The 13,793-nt window shown below is 40.4% G+C and overlaps 1 protein-coding gene across 1 annotated transcript; it reads left to right on the forward strand.

The window, feature by feature from the left end:
* The first annotated feature begins 798 nt into the window (after nucleotides 1-798).
* On the forward strand, nucleotides 799-8,064 carry LOC144630538 (uncharacterized). The gene is made up of 2 exons (XM_078488898.1): nucleotides 799-3,045; nucleotides 4,183-8,064. The coding sequence occupies exons 1-2, from the start codon at nucleotides 2,945-2,947 to the stop codon at nucleotides 7,211-7,213; spliced, it is 3,132 nt and encodes a 1,043-aa protein (XP_078345024.1). The 5' UTR covers nucleotides 799-2,944; the 3' UTR covers nucleotides 7,214-8,064.
* The last annotated feature ends 5,729 nt before the right edge of the window (nucleotides 8,065-13,793 follow it).

The raw sequence follows: 13,793 nt of genomic DNA on the forward strand, positions 1-13,793 counted from the left end.
AAGAAGAATGAAATACACCAGGTTATTACAAACGCATAATACAATGTACTAACCGAAAGAGAGAAATTATATTGATGAGTTTTAGAACGGATCTGAAAAGCAGAAGTGTCTAATAATCAACAAGATGTCAGTAGATGGACCTGCCTGTAAAGTTTTCGTTGTCGTTGTTGTGCATATAACGCTAGTATACCGCAACTTAAATTGAGCGAGAAAAGCAGTTTTTAACATGAAGCTCTAAAATCTCTTTGGAGTGTCTTGTCTTGTGGTCGCTTGTAAAGTTTTGATTTGTGCAATTGTAAGATGTATCAGAATAACAGCTTTACTTTGCCAATTTAAAGAATAGCGTGCTTTCATTTGATATCTATTATTTTATCTTGAGAGTTTTGGAAAGTAGTTGAAAATCATTTCTGTTTACAACGCGTAGGAAAATGGTGCAGGTTTCAACAGGATATTTACTGTTACAACTGTATTTATAGAGATTACAGTCGTGGAATATAGCAGATATAGCTTTCATATCAACGTAACTAGTATAAGCATTGTTCTTATCTTTGTGTAGACAACTTTTTTTAAATTAACCGTGGGGTTAAAGAGGGATTGTAATCTAAGCAATTAGTTGGCGGTTCGGGATTGAATGTCAAAGTTAATCTTGCACACATAGCACATATCGTTTGAACAAAAGGTTTGAATCGTTTGAATCGTTAGTCGATTGAATACCCAACCATTTTAAAGTTATGAGCAGTTATGGTACAGCGTAGCTCTGTGTAGAAGTTAAGAGGCGATGTCACTACGGCCGGTCCACTGGATTTCGGACTCCAAAACAGTTTTCCTTCATATATTTACCATAGGTACTACCATCTATCCTTACTACCAAAATACAGTTGCAATGATCAGAGAGTTTGTTTTTCTCGACTTTGGAGGATCTATCAATTACTAGTGTCAATAAGCGATGAAACGGCCATTTTTCATGTGTCGCAATACAGGATTTCAATCGTTCGTTAAAAATACTTCGCGCTTATAAAAGCCCCAAAATTTGTACAAATTCAGTTGATTTTTATCAGGTCTTACTGCTAATATATCATTTAGCTAACTTCCAGTTCAAAATCGGAAGCGACTACAATATTTATTGAACACCTTTTGTTATTTATGCAAACATCTCAAAAATATGTTCCCAAACCTTGCCGTAATTTTCACTTGTGGCACCTAGACGAGGCCTAAATTGCCATTCTACTTTTAGACTAAGAGTTATTCTGTCGATTAATGTAATAAAAATTGTGGCACAATGCGTCTTTGAGGAAAAAAGTTCAAACGAATCTTGGTTATTTTCACCTATGAAGTATTGCGTGACAGACTTCACAATCCGGACCGGGTCGAGTTAAAGACGTTTTGATGGTTTCTATATCATCATTTTCCGCTCAAATAACGTAAAACCTGTTACGCTTTTACAAATGGCAGCGTTCTTTACCTGTTTCTGACGATTTAACAGCATTGTTCCGTTTTCTGACCCTCACGAAAAAAGCTTTCGTTGTTACGTGATCGCAGCTGTTGTTGACCTTGTTGACCTCTTACGTTCTATAAATAACTCGTATCATTACTTTTAGAAATGCTGGTGGATTGTATATGCCAGTGAGTAGTGCTAACCGAAACAGGCAAAATGATACTCGGTGGGATAAAGTTAGTCGTTATCCATTGTATACTCTGCTTTCGAAAAAAAGTTTTGTCATCCTTTGTAATAAAATTAATCTAAATCAATAAATTTCAATATCGATCGATTTGAAATGAACAATTTTTGGAAACACATTGGCGCGTTGAAAGTGTTTAGTTAATTGTAGGGGTTTGAGATCGTATTGACCGCCAGGATGGAACTGTCAGAGTGTAGTTTTAAAGAGTGTCGAAAAATAAGTTGCGGAAGTTCGCGTGGTATTTTTGAGGTCGTGAAGTTGTCAAAATGCCTAGATACAATCACTGCGCACCTGGAGAAGAATCACCTGTCAAGATCAGGATTGTCGGAAGCAGAACTCATCCTAGCAAGGGCAGGTCATTTTGACACTACAGGGGAGCAAGTGAAGAAAATGTTAATCTGCCCTCAGCACCGACACAATTTGGGAAGGTTTTGGCGAGCTCCACGTTCATGTCAATACCCCTCTCACACAGGACCACGCAAGAAGCAATGCAATGACAGACATGTCATCAGTGTAAACACTGCGAAGGAGATACAATCTGTTTGTAAAGTTACCGTCGGAATTGGATCACGTAAGACCTCGTGTTGTTTGAAATTTATATTTCTTTATTTATAATTTACTTTCGAAACAGTTGGTTATACTACTATTGCTCAGCGCAATGGTGGTATAACTTTCCTGTAACTGTTTAAGAGTCAATTGAGAATTTGCGGGCAATAACCCGCAGTGTTTGGTGTCAAATTCGGCTTGTCAAATCGGATAATATGAGAGAATAAATCTCAGGGGGGGGGGGGTGTACACAAAAAGGTTTTATATGGGGAGGCCCCGCCCGAGCTTCTTTTATATGCTGCTTTTGTTTAAGAAAAAGCACCCCTTTTACTGCTTTTATTAGAAAAAGGTACTCCTTTTCCCTACGACATGACATTTTGCTTATAGTTTTCATGTTAGTTTTATGTAGCGCCTTGTAAATTAAAACGATACAGCCATTAATTGCTTCTGTTGGAAATATTTAATTTAAAGACATTAATAATATCTTAATCATGATGACAGATTTCCCGTCCCTTTCATACACCTCAATTTGTGAAATCCCTACCCTTGTATATATCTGAAGCCTAAAAAAGGTACCCCCTTTCGAACGGAGCCTGCCATCTACTATCTTTATCAATAACGGTCCACATCATCTGATACAAGTAGAAATAGTTATTTAGTGTGTTATTACAATTTTTTGTTTAGCAATATGTGGAAAGTGCAGATCAAAACATAGCGAAATGCTAAAGACCAGTGCGAGGTGGTTACAATCATCGGAACAACCTACCTGTGATACTTCCAATGAAATACCGGGTGTTGAAACATACAACGTGCGCAGGAGGTAAGCTATATGCATTGAGTTAGGGATAAAAGATATCACGAACTGACGTACAAATGAACATGTGTAGCGGGTGAAAATGATGTTGAAAAGTGCAATACAAAAACTATCGATCGATCAGATTTAATCTCAACAACAAGTTGCAGTAGGGCTTTACAAATCGTTGCTTTACAATGACTTTTTCTCAAGAAACGATGCAATGGTGATCCAAACGATCTCTTACAGAATAATGTATATTGCGACGTCGATATTCACAACTTGGCCTTTGACTGTTTTTTTTTTTTTTTAACAAAAAAGCGCACAATATTGTGCAATAAATATTCGGACCGTAATGTTAGTTTATATCTCCGAGAAAAAAAGAGGACGAGAACTGATAACTAAGTTAAGTTTTTCTTTTTCGAGTCTATTTTTTTTTAGGGGGGGGGGGGAGGGGTTGGAGGAGAAGGCTTCGTAGAAGTTGGGCTTATTTTAAAGCTAACTGTCAGTTGAGCCCGTTAAGAAAATTCCTCAGTATTGCATTGCGCATCCCGTACTGCGCATAATTTTAGCGCGCGCACATTAAGAAAATGGCGGCTTTTCTATACGGCTTGGCTCGCAAGAGAGATAAATTGCCGTTTTCTCGTAAACGAATACCGGGACCTATCATTTTTTTTTCTACTTTGTTGTAAGGAGTTGAGGTATATTCAAGGTCTTTCTGCTCCTAAACAAATACCGGGACCCTCTTCTTTTTTTAAAAAAAAAAATAAAGTTCTCTTAGGATGAACAACCAGTAGGCAAAGCTTGAGCGAAAATCTATTGTCAGTTTTATTTCGGTGGAATTACCTTAAGGTACATATAATGGGATGAAATACACTTTTTTATGATAATTTTGTTCTATTGCTAACTGTAAATGTTGTTTTCGTGTTAAATGACTGTTGTGATCTTATAGCTCGGAAGAGGGTGGGGGTTCTTGGGGAGGAATCATGAGTGGAATGAGTAGAGCTTTATACTGGGTACAGTAAATGAGTTTGTGGTCCTCTGTGTGTCAGCTGCCATGGCCACAGAGAATAAATATTATCTACTTTGTCAATAATTTATAACCGAAGAATACGCTATAAAGTACCTTTTCCCTTGATTCATTTGTCTACGGGAAACCCGCAGGTTACCTCAGCGGACAGTCTCACCTGGTGCGGAAGCGTCTGAGCCCGAAACCCCACTGGCTGATAGAACTGCTGGATCAATCTGGACGCCAGGATGTTGGAGTGGTCTGGGAAGTGGAAGTTCTCAGGAAGATATATCAACAAAGCCTACTACTAGTGAAGCTGATACTCTTTGTGACTACAACGAAGCAATGTCTAAGATCGCTATGCATACCCCAGAGCAAAATATCCAGCCGTTAACTTTTCAGCTGTCTACCACATGGGAAAAGTCTAAACCAGATGAAAAGGAGTTATGCATACAGAGGGCAACCGAAGCATGTAGCGTAATCTGCAGTGTAATTGCCCCTAAAGACAGCGCTAAACTGTTTGAAGCAATACAACAACCTGCCTCGGGCGAGCGTTTTGGCCCAACCGATGACCTTATTGCACTGATGTCTGCCTATCGTAATGCTGCAACGAAGAACTTGAAAACTCAGATACTTAGTATTTATGCCTACAGGTATACTATGACGGCATTACAACGTTTCCATGAACCATATGGAAAGATCAGCCTAAGGCAAATAAAGCGAGCACGAGCCCACGCCAGAAAGTGTGGCCCAGGTTCAATTGTTCCCAAAGTTGTACATCATCGCGTGCGTCTTGACACCAGCAAGGTCGATCACTTTGTTGATTTCGTAAACAGGCCATATTTCTACCAAGACGTTGCTTTTGGGACAAGGACAATGACCCTCGACGACGGAAGTCAAATCACGATGCCAAATGTGATTCGTACAGTCACCAGGTCCACTATGATTATGCAATATATGCAACATTGCAAGGAAGAAAATTTTGAGCCTGTGAGTCGTTCTACCCTCTATCGCATACTCGAGGTACGAGAAGCTTCACAACAGAAGTCTCTAAGTGGGCTTGACAACACTGCTGCTGAGGGAGCTTCATCGTTTGAGCGACTTCACGGAATTCTGGAGGAGCTAAATCAAGCTGGAGCAGACAAAGGCAAGATACAAGAGTTGAAGAACAAATTGAATCATTGTAAAAATTATTTAAAAACAGAGTTCAAAGTAAATTGCTCTGCCCTGGAGAGCGACTGTGCAGACCACTGCAGAAAATTTGCGCTAAGCGATCCAGATGACGCAGACTTTCAAAACGAATGTCAGCATTCGCACAGTAGGGCCTGCAAACAGTGTGATGAATTAAAGATAACATTAGATGAGGTTGAGGAAAGCATTCGAAGTCATTCAAACAGTCTTTATAGCCAAGAGCAACGGGACGATCTACTTTACGATTTTCAAAGCTCCAAGAATGGGATCCTTCTATGGAAGTCTCACATCATTCGCTCGATAAATCAAGAAGCCGCCAAGCAAGAGGTCCTTCAGAACCTTGATAGTGAGTCTGCCCTAATCGTGACCGACTGGGCAATGAAGTTTCTTCAGATAAGGTACCGTGAGCGGCAAAGTGATTGGTTTGGAAAACGGGGTCTTAGCTGGCATATCAGCAGTGTTGTTACTCGTGACGGGGAAACGCAAAAAGCTAAGACCCTCTCTTATGCCCACTTGTTCGATTCCTGTTCTCAAGACTGGTATGCCGTTGCTTCGATACTGGAAAACCTTTTCGTTAACATTAAAGAGAATTTTCCCGAAGTAAAAAGAGCATTTCTACGTTCGGACGAAGCTGGCTGCTACCATAACAGTGAGCTTTTAGCAGCGGCAAAAGACATTGGAGATCGCACTGGCATTGCAGTAATGGCTTACGATTTTTCTGAACCGCAGCAAGGCAAGGATATTTGTGATAGAGTGCTCTGTCCGATGAAGGCAACAATTCGAAAGTACTGTGCAGAAGGACACGATATCATAAACGTTAGCGACATGCGGGAGGCACTGAAAGAACGACCCGTTAAAGGAACAACAGCAGCTGTTTGCCTTTTGAGTGAAGCATCAATGAACCTCCAGGTTCACAAGATCGACCGCATCAGTGGATTGCACAACTTCAAATATGAAGAGAGTGGATTAAGAACGTGGAAGGCACACGCTATTGGGCCGGGAAAGCTAATCCCATGGCAGTCGCTGTATATAGAGCATCAGGGACCGACAAAGATCTCGCTATGTGAAGGAAAGAGTTTCTTCGAGAGTACAGAAGTAAGAGAGCTTCCTACAAAAAAGCAAAATACGAAGCAAACGCAGGAAACCGAAACTGATGAGGAATCATCTATGTTTGTGTGTCAAGAAGATGGTTGTAGCAAATCGTTTGATTCATTTGCAGAGCTCGAACTGCATATGGACATAGGAGTGCACGAGAATCTGACAAGGAAAAGTGAAACTTTGTATGACAAAATACGAAGGGACTGGGCAGAGAAGTTTTCTTCTGTAGACACACATGGATGTAGCACAGCTCAGAACCCACCTACTATTCTAAACGATTCAGACCAGGGGCCTTATTCCCCACCGCGAGTAGGATGGGCTCTGGGAAAACCCAGAACCGGTGGCGTTAGATTCCCAGAAAAGGTAAAGATGTACCTCACCGCAAAATTTGAACTGGGGGAAAAAACGGGTAGAAAGGCTGACCCCGACCAAGTAGCACTAAGCATGCGCAACGCACGGAATGAAAAGAACGAACGGATGTTCAAAAGAGAAGAGTGGCTCACAAAGACCCAGATTACCGGCTTCTTTTCTCGTTTGGCGTCACGAAAGAGAACCCGCGGACAAGACGCTCCATTAATGGATGAGAATTTACAGGAGGACAAGGAAGAGAATGAAGACCTCGAAGCCCTTATTAGGGAATCAGACCGCTGCAGTTTGATCAGTGAAATCGATGACAAACTCGGCCTCAAGCATCCTGTATGTTTTGATGTCTATGATCTCTGTGATTATTACAAAAGAGGAAAAATTGAATCGTTTAACATCGCAATGTTAAAAAAGATGCTCAGCCATTTTGAAGTCTCATTTCGCGCCAAACATCGAAAAGCAGAGTTAGTTCGTCTCCTTAAAGAAGTTATACAAGACTGCCAGTGTTGCCAAGATACAGGCACTACGCAGTAGCAATGGAATGCCAACCCTACTTATCGATACTTATATTTTGCTTACAAAAAACCTACCTGTGATGTTGCAGAGAATAATAGCACACAAAGTCAGCGTGAATTAACCTGTCCAACTGATTGCCGTTTTAAGGGCACAACTGGCGAATTTAGTGTGAACTCAGTGTTGCGGGACACTGCCGCGAAACAATACATTGCGTCTTCTTTCTTATTATAGGCTATATGCAAGCTCGCGTGAGCAATTTTGAGTGTGAGTTTAAACATAGGAAGAAGAATCCGTACGTATATCGGTACAGCGGGGGAAGTTGATTGACCACCTCCCCCTCCCTTGGGTTACAATACTGTTTTATAAGGTCGTGAACTGTGGTGTCATCTGGCGTCGCATAATTCGCTTTCTTGGAAATGGCCGTTTTCGCAGAAAAAAAATAAGCATATTCTTCGTAATTATTTTAAACAAAACTGTTATGAAAAATATGACGCGAATGAAGGATTAGGGCAAAAAGTCGTGTTGGTAAAATAAAGCGGTCACTATGGAAAAAAAATCACTGAGTTAACGCATCACAATTTCGCGATGGGAAAAAATAGTACCCGTAATTAATCTTTACATCAAAATTATGAAAAAAAAACTCAAGAGGAAGTAGCATCTATCTCCCCCACTTGATTGTGCGTCTGAAGGCTAAGGGCAGCGCTAACACTGAAAATCTTGTCAAAGTGGTGAACTGAATTATATTCCTATTAGCATTTAGTTTGATATAGCACTTAGAAACATTAGTACTACTCAAGTTTTAATTTTTTAAGTGGGCACAGCATTATTTAAAGCAGTGAAATGACGTATCATTACATATGTTTGCTGTGGTCGTGTTATCTGTGGTCAACGTTCATAAAAACAGATACGGGATGTTTTTTTTTTACAGCACTGTTTCCTAAGCATCTTTACATATCCCAGCATATGTAATTTCTAATACTGTATAACAGGGTTTGTCATTTTCCTAATGGCTGTTGTAAAAATGCTATCTTGTTGTTATTAAACGATGGTCATTCTGTTTAGAAAACTGTTTGAGCTCCGGCTCAAGTTAGCCTAGGTAAGGTGCGTTCCGCCGGTTTCAATGCCCCGGTAACGTGGTTATGGTACCAATATGCATGGGCTACGTAATAGCTGATTATGATGTTTTGGGTGTGATCTTTTGATAGGGTATGATCTTTTGATGGCGTTCCTTGAAGTTATATTGGCATATAAAAATTACAGTGCATCGAAGAAGAGCTGCGTAAAAATTCTCTGGTGTAATTTCACCTTCCCCCCCCCCCCCCCCCCACCCTCCCAAATTCCCATCCTACCCACTACCACCATCACGAAAGGTAACGCAACCCGAGATCACAAATGTCAGCTAATGTACATGCGTTCGTAAGTCTTCGTATCTTTTCATCATTGGCTCTCCTTTAAGACAGAGTTGCCACAGCATTACTACCAATGAAGTCACTCAGTACCATACTTTTGATTGCGTACGACAACCACAAAAGTTTCTCGATTGAATTCTCGTACTTTTCATCAACCCGTAACAGGAACAAGGTCAACAAGGTGAGTGGCAAATAATGTAACAAGCCTGATCATTATTATACATTTGAAATGTCAAGAAACGAAATATTTGGTGCCAACATACCAAAAGGATGAAAAATTTGTCCATTTCTGGAACTTTTGGACGATTTCCCACCATAGAGGCGAAAACTATTTATAAACTTGACATGAAGTGTCATGAACACGGCTCGGTAAAGGAATGTGAAGTTTTGTCACGCAACACTTCATAGGTGAAAATAGCCAAGAATTCGTTTGAACTTTTTTCCTCAAAGACGCGTTGTGCCACAATTTTTATTACATTAATCGACAGAATAACTCTTAGTCTAAAAGTAGAATGGCAATTTAGGCCTCGTCTAGGTGCCACAAGTGAAAATTACGGCAAGATTTGGGAACATATTTTTGAGATGTTTGCATAAATAACTAAAGGTGTTCAATAAATATTGTGGCTCGCTTCCGATTTTGAACTGAAAGTTAGCTAAATGATATATTAGCAGTAAGACCTGATAAAAATCAACTGAATTTGTACAAATTTTGGGGTTTTTATAAGCGCGAAGTATTTTTAACGAACGATTGAAATCCTGTATTGCGACACATGTAAAATGGCCGTTTCATCGCTTATTGACACTAGTAATTGATAAATCCTCCAAAGTCGAGAAAAACAAACTCTCTGATCATTTCAACTGTATTTTGGTAGTAAGGATAGATGGTAGTACCTGTGGTAAATATATGAAGGAAAACTGTTTTGGAGTCCGAAATCCAGTGGACCGGCCGTAGTGACATCGCCTCTTAAAGTCTCTCTTTAAAAGTGAGATTTGACACAGGGAGCCCGAACGCTGTATTGGCAAAGTTAATAATGAAAATAAAGATATGTTTGTTACCTGTGCTCCTGTGTCTTTCTTTGTCCTTAAAATGGTTGTGCTCTTGTGTCTTTCTTTGTCCTTAAAATGGTATTTGAATCGGTGCGAAAACGGTTTGAGCAAGCCTTGTCTGACGCTCCGTAAATAACGATGCAGTTAACACGTCTCGTATTTCCATTCATGTTATTAACTATTAATTCTCAACGGGAGAGCGAGAGAGAGAGAGAGAGAGAGAGAGAGAAAAAGCAAGGGATGAAACTAAAATCAGGGCTGATTTATTTCGAGGCATAATTTTCTTATTATTGAACAAAAAGTGCTATTACCTCACACCTAGCTTGATTTAAGGCCAAATGAATAGATGATGTTTGATTTGTTTGTTCGGATACCCGTTTTCCTGCTTAATTTTGGGTTGATTTTACAAGCGTCTTTTCGTTAGCTCTGTGACTTCACTTGACCTGACCGGAAGTGATTTAAAACTTGTGAACATGGGCTTTATCAAAGTGGTTCTATTGTTCTCGTGACAGCATCTTTTGTCTTCCTTTGACAGCCGCTTGCCATGGGAAATATAAACCAGAACCTACCACGCGCAAAACTGGAAATTCGCGCGACGTTATAAACTTCATCGCTCTTGTCAGGTCGTGCGAGTGTTCGACAAATAATTGTCTTTTTTTTTCCTTAAAAAAGTCTACCTCTCTTTTCTCGGACTCGTTTCTCTTTGGTACCACGGCATTTGCGTAGGCCAAGCTGGTCAGCTTTTCATATTTTATGTAGGAAAAAAATGTAACGCCGCGTGGAGATGTGCTTCTTCTCGACATCGCCATGCTAAACAACGAGCAACCTAAGCGATTCTATCGCCGAAAATACGTTCTGTTTGTCCACATTACAACTGTGTTATGACCGCGAAAAAACGGAGTGGAACGTAAGAGAAATTTATTGTCGAGTACCTAGTCATAATTCAAATTTTGAATAATTTGTAACGGCTAAAAGGAAAATTATTTATTCCTAGAATTATTTTCTACAATTGTGCCCGAGACTGAGACCGGAGCGATACCCTCGCTAAAATACGTTCTAACTGTTCATAGAGGAAATATTTTTTTTATCTAAAATGTAAAACATTGAAACGAAAGAAAAATCATGAACTCACCAGTAAATGACATTAAAATTGGTTGTCGTTGAACGTTGCGAAGGAATACGCGAATTGCTCGTCGAATAATCTATAGCAGACAAAGGCTGCCGGCCGTCGGCTCGTGTTTCCTCGCGCATTTCGCGCTTTGTCCACGCGCGAGACTGGTCACCTCAAGTGAAGTCACAGACTGGTATAAGACTCTAATGCAATTTCACCCCTTGCTCTTTCTCTCTTTCCCGTGGCCGTTAAATTGAAATACGAGATTATCTCCCCAGGAGTGTTAATGGTTAATATGGAAAGAAATAGTTAATAACATGAATGGGAATACGAGACGTGTTAACTGCGTCGTTATTTACGGAGCGTCAGACAAGGCTTGCTCAAACCGTTTTCGCACCGATTCAAATACCATTTTAAGGACAAAGAAAGACACAAGAGCACAACCATTTTAAGGACAAAGAAAGACACAGGAGCACAGGTAACAAACATATCTTTATTTTCATTATTAACTTTGCCAATACAGCGTTCGGGCTCCCTGTGGATTTGATAACGATTTTGTGCGAGTTAAACACTACTACATAGTTTATTGCGTACGTTCGCGCGGAATCACGTGTCAAGCAAGATCGAATGTTTCCTATTAAGCAGAACCTAGCAGAATATTTCATTCAGTAGATTTCATCCAATAACCCGTACGAAACATAAGCCGTTTATGCAGCGCTGTTTTAGCCACTCATGAGCGCTGCAACCAGCGCTGCGTGTAGGTTGCGCGAACGCTGTTTTCGTAGCGCTGCAGAAGTTTCGAAAAATGACTGCGTGAGTGCTGCAGGAGCGACGGTGAGCGCTGCTCGAGAGCTGCAGGAGAGCTGCTGATCATAACCCACACGAAGCCATGGGGTCGATAAAGCAGCTGTAAAGCAGCGCTTTGCAGCGTTACTTTAGGCTGCAAATACGACCGAAGCGCACGGCGCTTCCCTGATACACTCAGTACATCACGCTAATATGACTATGCAAAATTTGCTAGCGCTAGAAAGACTACAAAGTTTTCTAACTAAAAGAAACGTACACAACAATCTATCTTAGTAAATCAACAAATCAAAACTTTATTTTCATTATCTTGAAGTCCAGCAATCGCACAGTCTATGATCTAGAGTCATCGCAAACAAAATTATGAGCTAATTAAGTTTTTATATGCTCATGAGTTTTAATTATGAAATCAGACATACAAGGTTAAGTATAAACTATAACATCCATGTGATTTGGCGAAACTTCGAAATTTAACTTGCTTATTATTGCAGCCAGTGGAGTTGAAGATAATTAAAATTGAGCAAGAAAATTTTAAGCTACGGAATTTTTAAAAAATATACCCAAATAAACAGGCAAATTCGTTTCTGTTTTTGTAAGTATGCAGGCTCACCTCATTTTCTTGTTCTTTTCTTTGGGAAATTGCCTTTCATATTAACCCAACGGTCTTGCAACCCTTTCATTTTCACAACAGATTGGAGAAAATCCTGAAATATCCGAGCCGACAAAACTGCAATCACACATGTTTCTTCTTTGAGTGATACTGGTTTGTTGCACAAAATCACTGCTTACGTAGAATTGGCTGTAGTGAAAATCAGTTTTCTGGGAAAATCAAAGAATAATTTCCCAGATTGTGCATATACAGAAGCTTCTGGCATATATAAATAAGAAAGTTCTACAATCCGCCTGCTTCCAGAGCTTCGTTCCCGCTTCAACGGTTGAAATTGTAACACGAGCATGAAACACTGAAACAAAACATGTTGTTAAAACCAACCAATCAAGTTATAGTACATATCTCTGAGATCTCATTCCGGCAATTCCATCACGTATCGTATGGTTAGATACAGTAATTTCTGCTGGGGCGGATCCAGGGGTGGTTCGGTCGAACCCCCTAAACTGAAAGAAAAAACATTCAAACACGAGCGGTTTCTGACGAAAAACATAAGAGAACGAAACAAAATGCCAGTCTAAAATCCGTTTTATATAAGCGCTTCCTTCCTGAAGTGTAAAGGAACACAACACAAGATGGCGGATGTACAGAACACGTTTTATTACTATGAGCATGCGCCCAATGTAGACCGCTGACCTAAGCTTACAACAAATGCTACATCCCCCTTTTTTTACGAACGTTACAAAGGAATAACAAAAACAAAACGAGACTTAATGACTGAACTGTGACTAAGCAAAATGGTCCTTAACTTGTAAACTCAACAAACAAAGTTAATATAAGTATACTAAGAGTTCACACTGTCTCTAGTACTTAACATAGTCTTTAAATCTCTCAGGCTCACGGATTGTCCTACCAGATCGAGAGGTAGTAGTCGTTGGCGTTACAACCGGTTGCGTTTCAGGATGCTCAGGGGTAGCTGCAACAGAAGTTGACTCTGATCCTGTTTCGGTTAGGTCATCATCAGTTGTGACATCTTGTGTTTGTGACTCTCCAGTCTTTAACAGATGCCGACGATTTCTTCGGTACTCTCCATTCTCCGTTTCCACCTTATAGGATCTAGGTGAAGGAAGAACTTGTGTGACTCTGGCCGGGTTCCACTTTCTGCCTTCCTTTACTCTCACAACCTCACCTTCCTTCAGAGGTGGCAATTCCTTAGCTGTCTTGTCATGGTGCATTTTCTGCTTTCTTTGCCTTTCCTTAAGTTTTGGGAGCACTTCTTCAGGGTCATACAGTTGGGGTTTCAACATATCCTCAGTTACAGGGATGGGGGTTCTCAGACGTCTACCCATAAGCATCTGAGCTGGCGACAAATTTACACCTTCCAAAGGCGTATTTCTGTATGAAAGAAGGGCTTTGTATGGGTCATCAGCCTTCTCCAGCATAGCTTTGAGGGTTTGGACCGTTTTCTCTGACTGACCATTAGACTGGGGGTAGCCAGGACTAGATGTGACATGCTGAAAACACCAATCTTGTGAAAACTGCTTAAACTCCTCAGAACTGTAACATGGACCATTGTCAGACATGACGACTGATGGGACACCATACCTTGCAAATTGAGAC

This window comes from Oculina patagonica, chromosome 11, assembly GCF_052425735.1.
Source record: "Oculina patagonica isolate OP01 chromosome 11, crgOcupat, whole genome shotgun sequence".
Lineage (NCBI taxonomy): Eukaryota > Metazoa > Cnidaria > Anthozoa > Scleractinia > Oculinidae > Oculina > Oculina patagonica.

Coding starts and splice junctions, on each gene's coding strand:
- LOC144630538 (XM_078488898.1), top strand. CDS start 2,945: ATGCTAAAGACCAGTGCGAGGTGGTTACAATCATCGGAACAACCTACC. Junction 3,046..4,182: donor ACATACAACGTGCGCAGGAG/GTAAGCTATATG, acceptor GGAAACCCGCAG/GTTACCTCAGCGGACAGTCT.